Raw genomic sequence first — 20135 nt, 5'->3', positions numbered from 1 at the left:
GAGGATGTATTTTAATTTGTTTTTCCAGGATTCCTACCAAACAGCCAGTGGGTTCCTGCAGCAAGCAGCGGAGGACCAGGTAGGGAGACAGAGAAATATCAATGTCAGGCTTCTACTAGGCAGCGGGGGAAACCTTGGAATTGATGGTCAGGGGTTGGGGATGTGGTGATGGTGGTCGGTGTGAGAGATTGTTGTCAGGGGCCACGATTTTCTGCCCCCCCCGCCCCCCCCCCCAATGATTTTTGTTCCAGTAATGGAGGTGGCTCGCCATTGGCTGCTGGAGGGATCTTCTGGTCCCACTGAGGTCAATGGCCATTTATGGTGCAGCCTTTAGTGGGAGCAGAGAATCCTACCAATGGGAAAACGTCCCAGCAGGGAGTGGAGTTGGTGGTTAGGTGTTGGTGTTTACAGTGCAGAGGGTAAACACAGCCAAGTTTGGAGTTAAGTGGGCAGCACAATGGCACAGTGGGTGGGTGGCATGGTGGCACAGTGGTTAACACTGCTGCCTCACAGCTCCAGAGACCAGCGTTCGATTCCCGGCTTGGGTCACTGTCTGTGTAGAGTTTGCACGTTCTCCCCATGTCGGCATGGGTTTCCTCCCGGTGCTCTGGTTTCCTCCCTCAGTCCGAAAGATGTGCGGGTTAGGTACCTTGGCCATGCTAAATTGCACCTTAGTGTCCCGGGGTGTGTAGGTTAGGGGGATTAGCGGGGTAAATATGAGGGGTTACAGGGATGGGGCCTAGGTGGGATTGTTGTTGGTGCAGACTCAATGGGCTGAATGGCCTCTTTCTGCACTGTTGGGATTCTATGGTTCTTGAATGTTCCAAATGTGGAGGGGTAGAAATGGTGGTCAGGGGTGCGGTCTGATCGCAAAGGGGTCAGACAGTGTGCAAGGAGTTCACAGAGTAAGCTTGCTGAACTGGAAGGAAACACTCATGCTCCTCCTGTTCCACAAGCAGGGCTGTGGAGGCGCTTACCTGATGGAGCCAGTCCTTCTCACTTCCTTTTACTCACTTTCCTTTACCTGCTAGATTTTCTGAGGCTTGGGAAGCCTGGTCAACATGAGTTGTTAAAATGGAGGTATTCCTTAGAAGGTTTTTTCTCACTGCCTCACCTCCTACAAGAGGAGTAGTCACCTTCCACTTATCCCATCTTTGGTAAAGGTGGAAGCAGCAGTTGAGGTAGGTTGAATTCGTCTTTCAGATTTTTAACACTTCTTACCCCATGCAAGTCCACCCTTTTCCACTTGTGGGGGAATCCAAAGCTATGGGCCAAAGATAAAAGATAATTACTAATCAATCCAAGAGGGTAATGTGAAATGTCTTTACTTAGAGAGTAGTTAGAATCTTTACTCACTGCCACAGGAAGTGGTTGAGACAAGCCTCTATCAAAAGGGACTGAGTACCTTGGGAGAAAATGGAGTAGAAAGAGATACTGTATTGAAAGGCTGAGTTGAGGTAGATGGAATGAGAGGAGACTTATGTGGCTATAAGCACCAGCACATACTCGGTGGGCCAAATGACCTGTTTTTGTGCTGTACATTCTATGCAATACAGCACATGTAAGAAACATCACTGAATCCATCGATAAAATTACAAGTAATTAAAAGATTATTTTCTCATCATCACTAAATTCATTAGCAATCTGGGTCCTCAAAAACTATTTTTTCTGTGTCACTTAAATCTTGGTCCTCTGTCTGCTTTGCTGTCTTTTGGATGCACTTCAGACGGGCCTGTGCTCTCTCTTGCTCTTGTTTGAGCTCCAGGTACGCACGGGAAAAAGCATGGAAAATGGATGTCGCAGGGAACGCCATTATTAGGATCCCGCTAAGGATGCTACTTAGAGCTACCACCTGACCAGGAATAGTTCGAGGTACCATGTCACCATATCCAACTGTCGTCATGGAGATGATGGCCCACCAGTATGATGCGGGAATGCTGCTAAAGTCTTGCCCTTTGCCAACCTCATTCTCCGCAAGGAATACCAGTGGTGCGAAGAGAGTGACAGACACGCAGAGGAAAAGGAGCAGGAGCCCAAACTCATGGATACTGCGGTGCACTGTGAGACCCAATGTCTGAAGTCCTAGAGAATGCCTAGCAAGGCGCATGACATACAGGATTCTCAAGGCGCGCAATATTCGGAGGACCAGGCCCAATTTTTCCAAATAGATGTTACTTGTTGAAGGTTTGTCGCTGTCCACAGGTCCTTTGTCAACCACAAGTGCGACATAATATGGTAGAATTGCCAATATGTCAATAATGTTCAAAGGGCCTCTCAGAAACTGCCATTTGCTTCGTGCCTGTATGAACCGAAGGATAAACTCCAAGGAGAACCAGGCCACACAGATGGTTTCTATTATAAACATGTTATAGCACCTCTGGGAGCATTTATCCTGCAGACAAAAAAAATGCAAAAACAAAAATTGTACAGCATTAATAACAAATATATGTCTTACTTAATCAGCCTTCAGTCAACAGTTCAAAAAATATGAATTCCATGCAGACGCTGGCCCGGATTTTGCAATTGGAATAACAGGAATACTGGGAATATTTGCTGTCATTACCCTGTGATACTGACAGCAGCTTCTGGCATGCACGCACGAGCAGGTGAATGTGGAAATCCCAAATTACTGTTTGTGGTTTCCTGTTCCTCCAGAGGGTGCATTGTTGAGGACACCATAAACGACGACACTTAGGCCTGAATTTTACCGCCTCATCTGCCCCAGAATCGGGGTGGGCGAGGCTTGCAGAACGGCATTCTCCGTTGGCCTTGGGCGGGATCTTACGAGCCTCGGGCAGGCGAGGTGGTAAAATTCCAGCATATGGATGAACCAACTGATGAGAATCTCCCCTGTTGTGCTGTAATATCACTATTAAAACCTTCAGAAAAAGTACACAAAGTCATGACTCCTTATGAACAACCTCTCTGGCCCTGGCAAGCTAATTTTATATTTATATATTGTCAATGTTTCATGTTTAAAAAAAATCCAGGTTTTTAATAAAAATACTCTTTGAATTTTTTATTGTATGACAGTTCAGCTTCAAATGTGTATGCCCCAATCTTTATTTCGCTCACCTTAACATTTAAATTAAAAGTGAAGGGTAATCAATGAGTTTTACTTTCTTGTTTGCAATCGGTCGGAATTCTCCAATATGATTGCTGGGGACCCTGCTGGAGGTTATTGGGTTCCCCTTGATTTAGAAGCAGTTACATATTAACCACGCAAGCTGCTAAACGATCAAAAACAACTTTCTTCAAGGTCAGTGGTGAGCATTGTTTCGCAGCTAACCATAAAATTAGGTTCAAAAATTCAAATGCTTCCTCATTTTTCACTTCAGAAATGATAAATCTAACAATCATTTATTCAACTTGCTGATTACTGATTAAGACTTTCATTACTGTTGTTTAAAGATATGTGGCAACTACATTGCAAACTGTAATCAAAAGCACAATACCAAGCTCAATACATTAACTCAGTGATAGCACAGTTTCTGATGACAGAAATCTATGGATTCAAGCCCCATTAAGACACTTGAGCACAGTCGAGGCTGAAATCTAAGTGTACCTCGGAAGAAACACCTCCCTGTTAGAGGGGTTATATTTTAATGGAAATATTAAAGAAGGATTTTCTAAAATTTCCATTCAGATTTCCAGCAACCGCTGTATCTTGTGTTTTATTTAATCTGTCATGGGATGTGGTCGATACTGCCATTTCTAACTTCCCTTGTCAAGGTGAGCTGCCTCTTGGATCCCTGCAGTCCATGTGGTGCAGATGCAACCACAGCACTGGCAGAAAGGGAGTTCCAGGATTTCATAGAATTCCTACAGTGCAGGAGGCCATTCAGCCCATCGAGCTTGTACCGACCACAATGCCACTCAGCCCCTATCCCCGTAGCCCCATGTATTTACCCTGCTAATCCCCCTGACACTAAGGGGCAATTTGGCTTGGCCAATCAACCTAACATGCGCATCTTTCGAGTGTGGGAGGAAACCGGAGCACCCGGAGGAAACCCATGCAGACATGGGGGAGAACGTGCAAACTCCACACAGACAGTGATCCAAGCTGGGAATTGAACTTGGGTCCCTGTTGCTATGAGGCAGCAGTGCTAACCACTGTGCCGTCTTTGATCCAGTAACAGTGAAGGGGTGCTATAATTCCCCAAGTCAAGATGGTGTGTGGCTTGGAGGAGAACTTGAAGGTGATAGTGTTCCCACACATCCCCTACCCTTGTCCTTCTAAGTGGTAGAGAAAGCAGGGGAAGGTGCAAAGGTGCAGTTGGAGGAGCCTTGGTGAGTTGTTGCAGTGCATCTTGTGGATGGTACATACTGTTACCACTGTGCGTTGGAGGTGGCTGGGAATAAATGTTTAAGGCGGTGGATGGGGTCTCAATCAAGCAGGCTGCTTTGTACTATCTGGTGTTGAGTTTCTTTGAGTGTTGATGGACCCGCACTGATTCAGGCAAGTGGAGAATATTTCATTACATGTGACTTGTGTGCTGTAAAAGGTGAACAGGTTTTGAGAAGTCAGATGTGAGTTACTCACTGCAGGTTTTCGGGTGTCTGACCCACTAATAGCCAGGGTATTTACGTGGCTGGTCCAGTTCCATGTCTGGTCAATGGTAAACACCAGGATGTTGACAATCAGATATTCAGTGATGGCAATCCCATTGAATGTTGAGGGGAGATGATTATATTCTTTCTTGGAGATGGTCATCGCCTTTGTGTGGCACGAATGTTACTTGCCAGTTATCAGCCCAGGCCTGAATGTTGTCCTGGTCTTACTGAATATGGACATGGGCAGCTTCCATATCTGAGGAGTCATAAATGCTGCTGGATATTGTGCAATCATCAGCAAACATCCCCACTTCTGACTTTATGAAGGTCATTGATGTAGCAGATGAAATTGGTTGGGCCCAGGACACTACCCTAAGGAGCTCCAGCAGTGATATCCCAGGACTGGGATGATAGACCTCCAACTACTACAACAATCTTCCTTTGTGCTCGGTGTAATTCCAACCAGATTCCCCTTAATTCCCATTGACTCGAGTTTTTCTAGGGCTTCATGATTTCACACTCAGTAAAATGTTGATCTGATGTCAAGGGCAGTCATTCTCACTGCGCCCTTTGAGTTCATGTTTGGCCCAAGGCTGTTATGAGACCAGGAGCTGAGTAGTCCTGGTGGAATCCAAACTGAGCATCAGTAAGCAGGTAATTCCTGAGTAAGTGCCACTTGATAGCACTGTTGACAACCCCTTCCATCACTTTGCTAATGATCAAGAGTACACTCAGAAAAAAGCAAAATACTGTGGATGCTGGAATCTGAAACAAAAACAGAAAATGCTGGAAATTCTCAGCAGGTCTGACAGCATCTGTCGGGGGGGCGGGGGGGGGGGGGGGGGGTAGAGTCAACATTTCAAGTCTAGATGACCTTTCGTCAGAGCCTAGGGCGGTAAAAGTAAAGTTTATTTATTAGTCACAAGTAAGATTTACATTAACACCGCAATGAAGTTAGTGCGAAATTCCGAAAGTCGCCACACTACGGTGCCTGTTCGAGTGAATGCACCTAACCAGCACATCTTTCGGACTGTGGGGGGAAACCGGAGCACCCTCACGCAGACACGGGGAGAACGTGCAAACTCCACGCAGACAGTGACCCAAGCCAGGAATCGAACCCAGGTCCCTGGCGCTGTGAGACAGCAGTGATAACCACTGTGCTACCGTGCTGCCCCAATTGGCTGGGTTAGATTTATCCTGCACAGGACATACATGGGCAATTTTCCACATTACCGGATAGATGCCAATGCAGTAGCTGTATCAGAGTAGCATGGATAGGGGCGCAGCTAGTTCTGGAGCACAAGCCTTCAGCATTATTGCCGAAATATTGTCAGGGCCCATTGCTTTTTCAGTATCCAGTACCTCCAACTGTTTCTTGATATCACATGTGAATCAAATTGGCTGAAAACTGGCATCTGTGATGCTGGGGACCTCCGGAGGAGGCCGAGATGAATCATCCACTCAGCACTTCTGACTGAAGACGGTTGCAAATGCTTCAATTCTGACTTTTGCACTGATGTGCTGGGTTTCTCCATCATTGAGGATAAAGATATCGGTGAGATCTATTTGTTCTGACAGGTGGATATAAAAATTCCAAAGCACCTTGTATGTTAGTTAAAATCTAAGCCTCAAGCAATAGCACCTGAAGAGATTATCCAGTCATTTATGTCAATACTGCATGTGGGCCATCCTGTGTGTGAATCAGCTGCTGTGTTTTCCAGCATTATAGCAGAGAAAACATTTCAAAAGTACTTCGTTGCCAGCAAATTACTTTGGGAATCCGAAGGCTCTGAAATGCATTATACAAATGCAATTGCATTTTAAATATTCCAGTTTTCACAAAATGCACATTCAATTGTGCGGAGAATTCAAAGATTATCATCGAGGTATTACATTTTAGAATGATATTAGAGGACAAGCTCTTAATATTTTCAGATCACATTTCTTTGTATGATATCCTAATGGAGACATTAGACATCTTAATAACAACAACAAATGGAATTACACCTCCACTAAAATAGCAGATAGAGCAATTCACATATGAATGTGTATCCTGAAATATAGTTCATGTCTTTTGGGGATTGGAATGACTATGATTTCGCAGTAATGACAGATTTCCAAAGAGTGAAAATCAATTGAAAACAGCTCCCATTTCACCATCTGGAGATCAATGCGGATTTTGTGCTGTCAAAGTAGTGACAGTTCAACTTGCACGTAACAGATATGTGCGGGCACGTTGTGTGTCATATTCTTATTGTGTCGAGTTAATTACTGCGCTTAGATCTTACTTTGAAAGTGGAACACTGAATAGGGACCCTAACGATTACCTGGCCTGTTTTAAAAAGCATTTTCAGTGGCACATTATAGAATCATAGAATCCCTACAGTACAGAAGGAGGCCATTCTGCCCATCGAGTCTGTACGGACCACAATCCCACCCAGGCCCTATTCTCATTGCATGACTGAGAAGCCTGAAACGATCCACATGGAAGTTAAATGACATTATTTCCCCAGTTCAAATGACTCTGAAATGAAAATGTTATTTTGCTTAGACTATGCAGGCCATTTAATAATTGAACTTGTCAGCTGTATTATGCAATGGATCTACCTGGAGTATCTGCTAGCATGATCTCAACATGACACATTAGCTGCGTGTTAAAGGCAAGAGTATCAATGTGAATGACAAATCTCAGAAAATTAATCTCATTTTCCAGAGTATTCCAAGTCCACCTGGAAGTGGAAATTTACTGACAGAACCATACATATCTTATGTCCAGGAATTGGGAGCATTTTGAAAGCGGTTTCTGTATCTCAGGTGTGTTTTTGTTCTGTAGATTCAAAAGGTTTGTCTCCTGCTGTTTACTGGGTTTATTTTTTCAGAAGTAAAGGGGAGGGACGTCTCACTGGAAATTCAAAGATTGACGCTTCGTCAGTTCAAAGTAGTGAAACATCTAACCCAACAGGACACTTCAATTAAAATTTGTTGACTGTAAAGCATCAAATATTCTCAAATGTGTGGCATGAAAAAGCCTTGGGTATATATAACGAAATCTGAATGAAGTAGGCTTGAACTGAATCCATTAAAAAAATACTCCCAAACAGAGGGATTCTGCATCTATGCTGCCTCAGAAGGAGACAGATGCAGAATCAATTGTCGTGCTTAAAAATGAGATGGATACTTATTTGTGAAGCAAGGCTATTAAAGGATAAAGAGACCAGATGTGGAATTTTGATTACAATAATCAAAGAACTACCATTGCTAACAATATGGCAGAGAAGGCTCAGTGGATCAAATTCATCACTGGCTAGGCCAGTATTTATTTCCCATCCCAAACTGACCTCTTTTATTACACTTTTGTTGAACGATGGAATGAGCAAACCCAGTCTTTCTGCAGCACACAAATGAAAGTAGCTTCTGTGTGCTGTTTATTGTATGTTCCTGCATTCAGGTTTAGTATACTCGATACGGCAAATGTTCCACAAGTTGATTTGTTCTGGCAAAATATTGAACAATTTAGACTTGTTTTAGCTTTTATTACAGACACAAAGGGCGGGATTTTACAGCATCGCTCATCCTGAAACCGTAAAAATTCACCTGAGGTCAACAGACCCTTCCAGGTCCTCACCCACTCTGATTCCCGTGGCAGGCGGGACGGTAAAATTCCAGCCAAAGTTTTAAAAACTCTTTCACAGGATGTGGGCATCGCTGATTAGGCCAGTATTTATTGCCCATCCCTAATTGACCTCGAGAAGGTTGTGGTGAGCTGCCTTCTTGAGCCGCTGCAGTCCAGGTGTTGTAAAAACACACACACAATGCTGTGAGGAAGGGGGTTCTAGAACTTTGACCCAGTGAAGGAACAGCGATATAGTTCCAAGTTAGGATGGTGCGTGTAACCTGGAGGGGAACTATAGTTCCCATCCCATCAGGGGCGACCCGGTAGCACAGTGGTTAGCACTGCTGCTTCACAGCTCCAGGGACCTGGGTTCGATTCCCGGCTTGGGTCACTGTCTGTGGGGAGTTTGCACATTGTCTGCGTGGGTTTCCTCCGGGTGCTCCGGTTTCCTCCCACAGCCCAAAGATGTGCGGGTTAGGTTGATTGGCCATGCTAAAATTGCCCCTTAGTGTCCTGAGATGTGTAGGTTAGAGGGATTAGCGGGTAAATATGTAGGGATATGGGGGTAGGGCCTGGGTGGGATTGTGGTCGGTGCAGACTCGATGGGCCGAATGGCCTCCTTCTGCACTGTAGGGTTTCAATGATCTGCTGCTTTTGCCATTCAAGCTGGTGGAGGTCGTGGGTTTGTTTTGTCTGAAATTAACTAGATAGTCAATACCTTGCTCCAAGCGTAAATCTGTCAGAGGCAAATGCTGGCCTTTCCATGTAATAAATAAAACCAATTATTACTCCGAAAAAAACATGATCATTATTAACTAAATCATCTATGACTCTTATCAAACAGAAAAAGTGAAACGTAAGAGTGAAGTACAATGTTGTCTTCACTAAACTAAAAATCAGAACATGGTATATTTCCCCAGCAACTTGATAGCTTTGATGATTCTACGTGTTGAACAGTTACTTTGAAGCTCTGTAAAATTTATATGCATAGGATCATCGGTGCCATGACTCATATTGTGCAACTTATAGCTGTGGAGCCACTTCAATTCAGCTTTGCTCACTGACATTTCATTACACAAAATAAATATGGATGATTCTGGGTATCAGGAATATAAGGTATCAGGAAAGGTGAAGGAGCTTGGACTTGTATTCATTGCAAGAGACTTTAGAGGCAACTCAAGACTGCTCAAGAGTATGAATGAGGCTGACAAAAGAGATCAATATAAATACCAGGAGGTATGAGTTAATATTTAGAAAGCTAGAAGGACAGCAATACACTGTGCCAAATCTGACACCTTTGGGAACGAGATCCTGCCGGATTTCAGATTTTCCAGGATTTTGAACATCCAATCTGTACCGTAAACTAATAAAGATCTTGAATATAATAAAGATCATGAATAAAATAAAGACCGTGAAGCAAACGCGAGAGAAATTGGGACCCAGGACAACCCAAATGTAACTGCTACCATCCAATCCGAGGGTGGCATGGTGGCACGGTGGTTAGCACTGTTGTCTCACAGAGAAAGCTAGGGACCCGCATTCAATTCCGGCCTTGGGTGGCTGTGTGTCTGAAGTTTGCACATTCTCCTCGTGTCTGCATGGGTTTCCTCCGGATGCTCCGGTTTCTTCCCACATTCCAAAGATGTGCAATGAGATGGATTAGCCATGCTAAATTCATAGAATCCCTACGGTGCAGGAGGCCATTCAACCCATCGAGTCTGCACCGACCACAATCTCACCCAGGCTCTATTCCCGTAACCCCACATATTTACCCTGCTAACACACCCCCCCCCCCCCCCCCCACCCCCATCAATGAGCAGTTAGATATCGCTTAATAGCACAGTGACAACACCTTCCATTACTAGGCTGAGGATTGAGGGCAGACTGATAGGGTTGTAATTGGCCAGGTTGGATTTGTCCTGTTTTTTGTGGACTTGAGCCACATAAAGAGAAACAAGGACAAGTGACCAAAGATTAGTCAAAGCTGTGGGTGTTAAGAAGCATTATAAAGGTGGAGAGGTGGGGAGACAAAGAGGTTTAGTGAGGGAATGACATAGCTTAAAAACTAGGCAGCTGAAGGTGGGGCTGCAAATGGGAGGATAATGGAATGAAGGCATGTGCAATTTGAGCAGTACATAGGGTGGTAGGACAGGAGTACATTACACAGTCAGGGAAAGGCAAAACCATGGAAGGATTTGAAAATGAGGTTGAGATTTGTCGAAATTGGAGTCAATGTATGTCAGCAAACCAATCAAAAAAATTTCTTGGAATGAGAGGGAACTGAAGGATCTGGAGCCAAGAAGCATCATTTGGAATTGTTCAGTATAAAAGGCAAGTTCCCCTCCAAGCCACACACTAGCCAGACTTGGAATGATATCGCCGTTCCTTCACTGTCACTGGGTCAAATCCTGGAACTGGCTTCCCAGTAGCACTGTGGGTATAGCTACACCTGCAGTGGTTCATGAGGCAGCTCAACCTTCTCAAGGGTATTTAAGGATGGGCAATAAATGCTGGCCTGGCCAATGACATCCATATCCCACGATAGAATAAAACCTGTCAGATTTTTTTTTGATAATCTCTCTTGTGAAGCAGTTTGAGGCATTGTACTATACCAAAGGCATAATATAACTGCAAGATGTGATTGTTGTTAAACCCTATATCAGTATAAATGCATAGATGTCTGTGCTGAATAATCTTTACATGTTCCGAACAATTCTTAAGAGAAAAGTAATGCGCAGAAATGCCTGTAAATATATTGATGTTCTGGCATTCACGGAAATATTTCAGAAATGAAACTGTTTTCTCTTCTAGGCTTTTCCTTTGATCACAACAGTAGTCATGTAACCCAACCATGTGAAATAACAACGCTTCACTTATCAAAGCCTCTTGCTCTACTGTTACCCAGGCAGTTCGAAAGTCTGCTTATTTGTATGAAACTTCAAAAATTCCACAAAGTGGTTAAATAAAGAATTCTGGTGCAAGTATGAGAATTGACCTTTCAAAATACTCAAAACTCCTGACATTATTTGCTTTGTAATTTGCAAAGTTATTCAGCACTTTTCTGAAACAAGCTATGTCCTTCATTGCAGAAACAGAAGGAACAACCAAAGTGCTGGTCTCTGCAGAATTCGGGTAACTCTCCTAAAAGCTGTGTGAATAGTAACATTGTTCGAAACCTATGAGTAAGCCGTCAGCCTTCCCTCACAACTGAAGTTGATGCAAGATACGGGGATCCAAAAGAACAATTACTTACAAATTGAGAAACAACGTTATTTTGAGAGCTTTGGTTTCAAAATGCACTGGGCAGTGCAGTAACCGCCCCAGTCTCAGTGCCCAGTCCATCAAGCAAACGAGCCTCCCATCCATTGATTCTGTCTACACTTCCCACTGCCTCAGAAAAGCAGCCAGCATAAGCAAGCACTCTGCACATACTCTCTTCCACCTTCTTTCATTGGGAAAAAAAGATACAAAAGTCTGAGATCACGTACAAACTGACTCAAGAACAGCTTCTTCCCTGCTGCCATCAGACTTTTGAATGGACCTACCTTATATTAAGTTGCTCTTTCTCTACACTCTGCTATGACTATAACACTATATTCTGCACTCTCTCCTTTCTTTCTCCCCTATGTACTCTGTGAACGGTATGTTTTGTCCGTATAGCGTGCAAGAAAGAATACTTTTCACTGTATCCCAATACATGTGTCAATAATAAATCAAATCAAATTGAACATCTTAAAGCTCCAGTCAGCTTTGCCAGATGGTGACAGAATGTGGGTTCACATTGGCAGTATTTCACATTCAGGGTTTCCATTCTTTATTTCAGAACAAAGGCCACCGGTTTTCCTTTGTGAGGGAGGGAAATTCAAAGAGTAAGTGACCATGACCCCATGATCCTGGCATCTAAGTAGACACCAGAAATCTATGGAAAGTTAGTTAATTGGTGAAGTAAGTGTATACAACCAAAAAGCATCATTCCTTGACTTGGCTCCCTGCCTGAGAGAAAATGGGTATCCATTGTGCTGATTGCTGTAAGACTGAGTGGCAGTTAACAAAGCTATTCTGGACTGTGTGACCATTGTCAGTCCCTGAATGTGCGCATCTTGCCAATACTGAAAGGAAAGAAAAATTGAAGAGAAAATTAGGAGCAAAAAAAACCCCAGATTGTTTGGCATCAGTTAAGTGCCTTTTATGTTGTAAATAATGAGAAAGTGACTCTGTCCACTGAAGCAGCTGTGGGGACTTGAGGCTTGAACTCCCAACTGGCAGCAAAGTGAAGCAGGGAAATTTGGTTCATGATCTGTGCCATGCCAGACGTTGTGGGCACAATGCTGAGATTTTCAAGTTGGTAGAAAAAGGCCAATCTTGTACATCTTCAATAATGTATTCCCAAATGATCTTGGGATGCAGGATTGCTGTTTAAGACTCCAGGATACTGTTTATTAAGTACTCAGATTATGGGATAAATCTCATCGCAACGTTAAAGGCAAAATGCTGCGGATGCTGGAATCTGAAACAAAAGTAGAAAATGCTGGAAAATCTCAGCAGGTCTGACGGCATCTGTGGAGAGAGAATGGAGCCAATGTTTCGAGTCTGGATGACCCTTCATCATAGCAATGCTGGCTGTCGTGGTGACTAATGTAATCAGCAATGCCAAAGAAAAGGAAAGACAGAATTCTCCAATACTCATCTATCCTAGATGAAGGGGCACTGTAGTAGTTGGCTCTGAGGTGGTATATGCATCAGTGGCTGATGACAGGTGCTGTTCTTTGAAAAAAAGATTGCATTTATGTGGTGTCTTTCATGACCTCAGGACATCCTTAACTGCTTCACAACCTGTGGAGCAGTTTTAAAAGTAACCTTTTGTAATTGTAATGAACCAGGGCATCTGATTTGCATAAAACATGGCCCCAACAAACAATCAGCTAAGCAGAACTAGTGGTATTGGTTCAGGTACAAGGTTGGTTAGGACCTGTCTGCTATTAATCTTCAGATCATGTCATGAGATCGTTCATGCCCACTTGGAGATAGGGGATGAGACCCCAGATTAATGTCTCAGCTAAAAGATAGGGCGTCCAACATTGCAGCAATCCCTCAATACTGCACTGACGTGCCACCTTAGGAGAGAGATTTTCCAGCCATGCTCACCCCAAGACCAGAAAATCCCACCTGAAGTCAACGGACCTTTGTATGGTCCTGTCCTGCCTGCTATGATTCCCGTGGCGGGCGGGACAGAAAAATCCCGCCCTAGGTTTCTGTGCATTTTTTGAAGGTTGAACGCATAACCTTCTGACATAGAAGTGAGTTCTAAGTGAAAAGACTGATACCTTTTAAGACTCCTATCTGTTTGTGCTTACATTCAATGTTTCATGTGCAGAGAAGATGAAAATGCCTTAAGGTTTAATGCTAGAGCATTTAATGTACAAAACTGTTAGCATGCTAATCAGTATTAAATGGGAAAATGGTCATTAAAATTTAAGTATGCAAAGTTTGGCACATATGTTCAAATTTTGGTATCTGCTTTTCTTAATTCATCAAAACCCTGTGATTTCTGCTTCAAAAATATAACTGGAAGGAAGATCAAACAAACGCTTGCAGTATTATTTCACCGTTAGGAAAGCTTCTTGATTGTGTTTTTTTAATTCATTCATGGGACATGGGCGTCACTGGCTGGCCAGCATTTATTGCCCTTTCCTAGTTGCCCTTGAACTGAGTGGCTTGCTCGACCATTTCAGAGGGCAGTTGAGATTCAACCACATTGCTGTGGCTCTGGAGTCACATGTAGGCCAGACCGGGAAAGGACATCAGATTTCCTTCCCTAAAGGACATTAGTGAACCAGATGGGTTTTTCCGACAATTGACAATGGTTTCATGGTCATCAGTAGATTCTTAATTCCAGATATTGTTTATTGAATTCAAATTCCACTCTCTGTCCTACAGGAATTGAACCCGGGTCCCCAGAACATTAACGGAGTTTCTGGATTAATGGTCTAGCAATAATACCACTAGATCATTGCCTCCCCTGGTTATGAGATTTTAAACATTCCAAGACTTTGGGTAGAATCTGGTGAAGGCAACAAGGATCTTAGCTGGCAGCTGGGGAGCCAGCAAGAGTCCCACATCTCCTTTAGGGAAAACCTGATGCATCTTCTTTCACTCAGGCACTTGACAGGCTAGCAGTGGGCCTTCTCCTTGGAAAAGGACCCCAGGGTGAGGGAGGGCGGGTGGAAGTATGGCCCACCAAGAACTGCTGGCCAAACAGAGGCCAGGAACTGTATTGAACAGCAGTGCCACAGGGGAAGCAGTGACGATTGTCACCGTGACATCTAACTGAAGCCTAAGATTGTCACTGGAATCCAGGCCAGAGGTAGTTGATGGCAGGAGTGGGGTTGTGAGACTGAGGTGTCGCAGGGAGGGCAGGGGAGGGGTTCGGTAGCAAGGTCAAAGGGATGGCCCTCTACTTTCCTGATGTGGTTCTCAGTAAGGCACTGAGTGCCTTTGGGACACCCGCAGCACTCCACTAGTCTTCACCTGCAAGATGCAAACAACCCTGCATGGATTTGCTTGTCATGCTCCCCACATGGTGAGCCCCCTGTGGAGTTAATACTGACGGGGTTGATTTGAGGCCTCTTAGCAGGCATCAATTGCCTATTTAAGGGCTTCAATTAGTGGTGGGGCAGAAAGGACGTCCATGGGCATTCCTGCCATGGATTTAATCGAGATGGAGGTGGGAAATTGGTAGGGTCTCCACCCACCTTCCTTGCGCTTGATTTAAATGCCCCTCCGCCTCACCAACACTATCAAGTGTGCTAGTGGGGTCGGGAAGGGTGGGCCACAACATTCTGTTGCCTGTGTGAAAATAAAGTTGAGCAACCTTTGGAAGGATCTTTGAATCAATTTATATTTGCATGAAGAGGTATTTGGCACGGTAGCACTGCTGCTTCACAATGCCAGGGACCCGGGTTCGATTCTGATCTTGGATGCTGTCTGTGTGGAGTTTCCACGTTCTCCCCATGTCAGCATAGGTTTCCTCCAGGTGCTCCAGTTTCCCTCCCACAGTCCAAAGAAGTATGGGTTAGGAGGGTTGGTTTTGCCAAATTGTCTTTTAAGTGTCTCAAGATGTGTAGATTAGTGGGATAAATGCATGGGGTTACATGGTTGGGGCGTGGGGTGGGCCTGAGTAAGATGCTTTGTTGCAGGGTCAGTGCAGGCTCAATGGGCCACCTGGCCACCTTCTGCACTGTAGGGATTCTATGATCTCGCTGAGTAGTATAATTATCAAAACCAATACACTTTAGCAAATGTGCCTGTACTTTGAGACAGCCTGGGTGAGACAGACAAGCCTCTCTTTGGCAGCATTTGCTGCAATCATTCACTTTTCCTGTACAATTTGTATCAGGCAGTACTGTCAGATTTATGTTCCATTATCTGCAGGCTTAAATGAGTGAGAAACAAAACAATGCCCTCATTCTTCTAGGTTTAAACTGAATTATCCAGGAGTGAAAATACTCAGAACAAATGATTGTTTTTTTCCCTTCTCAAAGCTGGGTTCAGAACCATCATAGAAAGTTGGGATTGAAGTGCTTGATCTCTGACAGATGTGAAGGGTCCCAAGAAAAAACAATTGGCCAATGTCAAACAAACTCCCAGTACAGGTTCGATAAATCTCCCTCCAAAGATAATGTGGTTGACACTAATCTGACAAAGGATAAGTGGGATGAGAACTAGAAAAATGAGTTTAATCCAAGGTGAACATTTTATAACAGGATTAACTTTGAATGAATAGATTCTGAAGCCCACCTGGCTGGATCTGAAATTCGGAATGGAGGTTTGTTAGAATAATTTGCCAAAAGCCTTGTATAGCACTTTACACAACCTCTGGATATTTCAGATTTACAGACAATGAAGTACTTTTGAAGTGTACTAACCATTGTGATTTAGGCGGTCAATTTATGCACAGCAAGATCTCACATACTAGAATGTAATAATTATTTGTGTGCTGTAGATTAAGTGATAAATATTGGCTGGAACACCAAGGATAACTCTGATGCACTTCTTTGAAATAGTGCTGTCAGACTTTTTTTTGCATTTCTTGGTTATTTTAAATTGCTTATTGGTGGAGCTATTTGCGCACCCGGGATTGCTCAGCAAGTGCTCCCCAATCACAGGATCACAGCTAACAGCAGATGTTTTGTGTTTTGTGAACATTGTTGAGTACTGTCTGTACTCTGATTATTTTGAACAGACAGAGGAACATATTTGATTCGATCACCAGTCATTGGGGTGTGTGGCCTATGTAACTGGCATCACTTTGACACAGATGTTCATACAGTGTTGCTCAATTGTTTGGTAGGATCAACAATTGATTGATCGAATCAAACAGCATGTTTGGCTTGCCAACCAATCAGCGTCCCCTTTCTCCTGTAATATAAATCGTTTGAAATTTGGTGTTCTTGCGTTTGTCCTGATGAGTGCAAGATGGAAATTTTTGATGAGATGCCACTCTCTTCAGCGATATCCAAGTTGTGTAACACCAAGCAGCTGTTTAAAGCTTTCATAAACTTTGAAATGAGCAAAGGGAAGTAAGAAAGCACCTTTTCATCTATATAGCATCTTTCTTGGCCATGAAACACCAAAAGGGCTTCACAGCCTTGAAGTAGTTCTGTTGCATAACAGGGCCCCTCAAACAGCAATTACATAGATGACCGGAAAAGATAATAAAAGAATCTTATGGAGTCTCACTCCCAAAGCACTGCACTGAAACCTCTACCTGGATTATGTGCTTAAGTCTCTGCAGTGGCACCAGCACCCACACCTTTAAATTCAGAGTGGAAAGTTTCTTAGCAAAGTAATTAATACATCAGATTAGAATTCTACATTTCAATTGGCATGTCATGCTCGTTTTGATCACACTGTCAACCTTATTTTCAATAATTAACATATTGGCCTGGGAAATAATTCAAACAGACTAATTACACTTTTACTGGCAATCAATGTTGATATCTGTTAGTACAATTCTTAACTAATTTATTTATTACTGTCACAAGTAAACTTACATTAACACTGCAATGAGGTTACTGTGAAAATCCCCTAGTCGCCATACTCCAGCACCAGTTTGGGTACACTGAGGGAGAATTTAGCATGCCCAATGCACCTAACCAGAACGTCTTTTGGACTGTGGGAGCACCCGGAAGAAACCCACACAGACATGGGGAGAACGTGCAGACTCTGCACAGGCAGTGACCCAAGCTGTAAATCGAACTCGGGTCCTTGGGAATCAACCCCCGGTCCCTGGCACTGTGAGGCAGCAGTGCTAACCACTGTGCCACCATGCTGCCCCCAACAAAACCATGGAATATCAAATTACTGAATCAAATAAATGTATTGGAAGCAAAGACGGATTCTAATAGAAGGGAACTAGTTAAAATGTAGAAATTGCATTAGTGTAAGAATTTTCTCATGACAAATGTTGTTGGTAATGAAAGTTAAACTAAAGCCAGGAGGTTAGAGTGGGGAATGAGAGTGACTGGGTTGTTCTACACAAAGCAGTCAGACTCAAGACCAGCTTCTTCCCTGCTGCCATCAGACTTTTGAATGGACCTATTATATATTAAGCTGATCTTTCTCTACACCCTAGCTACGACTGTAACAATATATTCTGCACCCTCAGCTTTTCTTCTCCCCATGTACTCTATGAATGGTATGCTTTCTCTGTATAGCATACAAGAAACAATACTTTTCACTGTATTGCAATACATGTAACAATAATAAATCAAATCATTGACTCAATAAGATCGAGGGTGGGATTTTCCGGCTGTGCTCGTCTCGATGCCGGAAAATACCACCCAAGATCAACGGACATTTGCGTGGTCCGTGTCCTGCCCGCTACGATTCCCGTGATGGGCAGGACAGGAAAATTCCAAGTATCAGATCAAGTCCAAGATGTGGTGCAATGCTTCATTGCGTCAGCTTGGATCTGTTTGTCTTCCTTGTGGGGAGCTTAAATTGGATCAATTGGTTTTTGAATTTTTTTTTAAAGTTTATTTATTAGTGTCGCAAGTAGGCTTACATTAACACTGCAATAAAGTTACTGTGAAAATCCCCTAGTCGCCGCACTCCGGCACCTGTTCGGGTACACTGAGGAAGAATTTAGCATGGCCAATGCATCTAACCAGCATGTCTTTCGGACTGTGGGAGGAAACCGAAGCACCCGGAGGAAACCCATGCAGACACGGGAAGAACATGCAGACTGCACACAGACAGTGACCCAAGCCGGGAATTGAACTGGCGCTGTGAGGCAGCAGTGCTAACCACTGTGCCACCATGCCACCCTTGGTTTTTGGAGCAAGCAAGGAATGGACTTGGGTTTGCCTGGTCCACTTTGAGCATTGGCTTTGTAACTTTAAGAATGGAGTCAAAAGAAAACTTGCCACCTTCTGGCCCAAGCATGACCGTGAAAGACTCCAGTGGGGGCTTGGAAATGTGTATTTAACAATGAAATAAGGACACTTACCCTCTCGTCCTCTGCCCTCAATTCTGGCATTGTACTAATGCAAATACTAATGACTGTTATGGTGACAAATATGATGGAGAGGCAGGCAAACACTTTGCCAGGGATTCCTGACTGGGGGTTTTCCACCATGTCTCTCAGCTTGTCCATGTAGTGTCCCAGCCTGGTGCTGTCAGCGCTGACACTGGCACTGTCGCTGTCTGCTTCCAGCTCCTCTGCCCTCCTGATGTCGGCTAGCTCCCGGACTTTGCGCAGCAGTTTCCTGCGGCAGCACCACTCCAGCTCAGCCTCCTCCACCCCCCAGTACAGCAGCTCGTCCTGGAAGGACACGGCGCACATGTCCCGCAGCAGGCGCAGCTTGCCGGCCGACACGAAGGTGATGATCATGCGGAAAGCGCACGGGTTGCGGTCGAAGAAGAACTCGTTGGCGGACTCGTCGTAGTCGTCGCAGACTTGTGCTATCTCCTCGCGGCTGGCGCAAAACTTCAGCCTGCCCAGCCTGGTGAGCGGGAAATCGTCCAGCGTGCGCCAGGGCACCCAGTACTTGGCACCCCCCACGTTCACGATGATGTGGGCTGCCGCCTCGGCGGGGCTGCCCGCTGGAGCTGCCCGGGAGACCCGCCTGCTCCGCCGGTAGAAGGCTCCTTTGGCGGGCGGGCTCTCCGCCTGGCTCCTGGGCACCAGGTGATTGAGGGAGCTGGACGAGGAGTCGCTCAGATTACTGTAGTCGTTCTCGCTGCTCCGGGAAATGATGGGCATTGTGAATCAGTGAGTCCCACACGGTGGCAAGGTCATCTGCACAAGGAAAAGATTGAAAATCAATAGTCAGACCCCAGGGGAAGGGTACTTAGTAATAATGGGAGGCATGTGAGTAGCCAGGTCACACACACACACACACACACGTGTCCTACAGAACATCCTTAAACTTACAAAGCCAATGTTCAAAGTGGATCAGGCAAACTCAAATCCATTCCTTACTTGCTCCAAAAACCAAACTGAAAATTCCTTAAAGAAACAACTTTTAAATTCCTTACTTGCTCCAAAAAATAAATTCAAAGTTGCTTAAAAAACCAAATTCAAAATTCCTTACTTGCCTCAAAAACCAAATTCAGAATTCCAGTTGAATCCAATTCAAGGTCCCCACAAGGGAACCAGACAAGATCCAAGCCCACAAGACAAATCGACAGAAATACGAAAAGGTCACTGACCTGAAAAGTGAACTGGAGTTCTCTCTCTCTCCCCTGTTGATCATTTGCAACCTTATTTTGTATTTATTTTTCCCCCAGCATTTTGTTTACAGAATTACCAATTTTGCTGGTGTTTGCGCAAGAGAGGCAGTCAGAGCCACAACTTCTGTTTTCAAAAAACAAATCCTATTTTCAAGGGATTTGTGTCTGCGGCTTGTTTTATTTTTTGGATCGCCTCCTGCTCTCTAATCATCGGGAATAATAATAAAATCCA

General features: G+C 44.2%; 1 protein-coding gene across 1 annotated transcript; it reads right to left on the bottom strand.

Moving 5' to 3' along the window:
• Nucleotides 1-1636: 1636 nt before the first annotated feature.
• kcng4a (potassium voltage-gated channel, subfamily G, member 4a) lies at nt 1637-19433 on the bottom strand. Its single transcript, XM_078210228.1, has 2 exons — nt 18678-19433; nt 1637-2392 (listed from the first exon to the last, which is right to left on the bottom strand). Exons 1-2 carry the CDS (start codon nt 19431-19433, stop codon nt 1637-1639), a joined length of 1512 nt encoding a protein of 503 aa, XP_078066354.1.
• Nucleotides 19434-20135: the final 702 nt, after the last annotated feature.

The sequence above is a fragment of the Mustelus asterias genome, chromosome 4 (genome assembly GCF_964213995.1).
Source record: "Mustelus asterias chromosome 4, sMusAst1.hap1.1, whole genome shotgun sequence".
Lineage (NCBI taxonomy): Eukaryota > Metazoa > Chordata > Chondrichthyes > Carcharhiniformes > Triakidae > Mustelus > Mustelus asterias.
The sequence above is the reverse complement of the archived record's forward strand: the minus strand, read 5'-3'. Positions and strand labels throughout refer to the sequence as shown.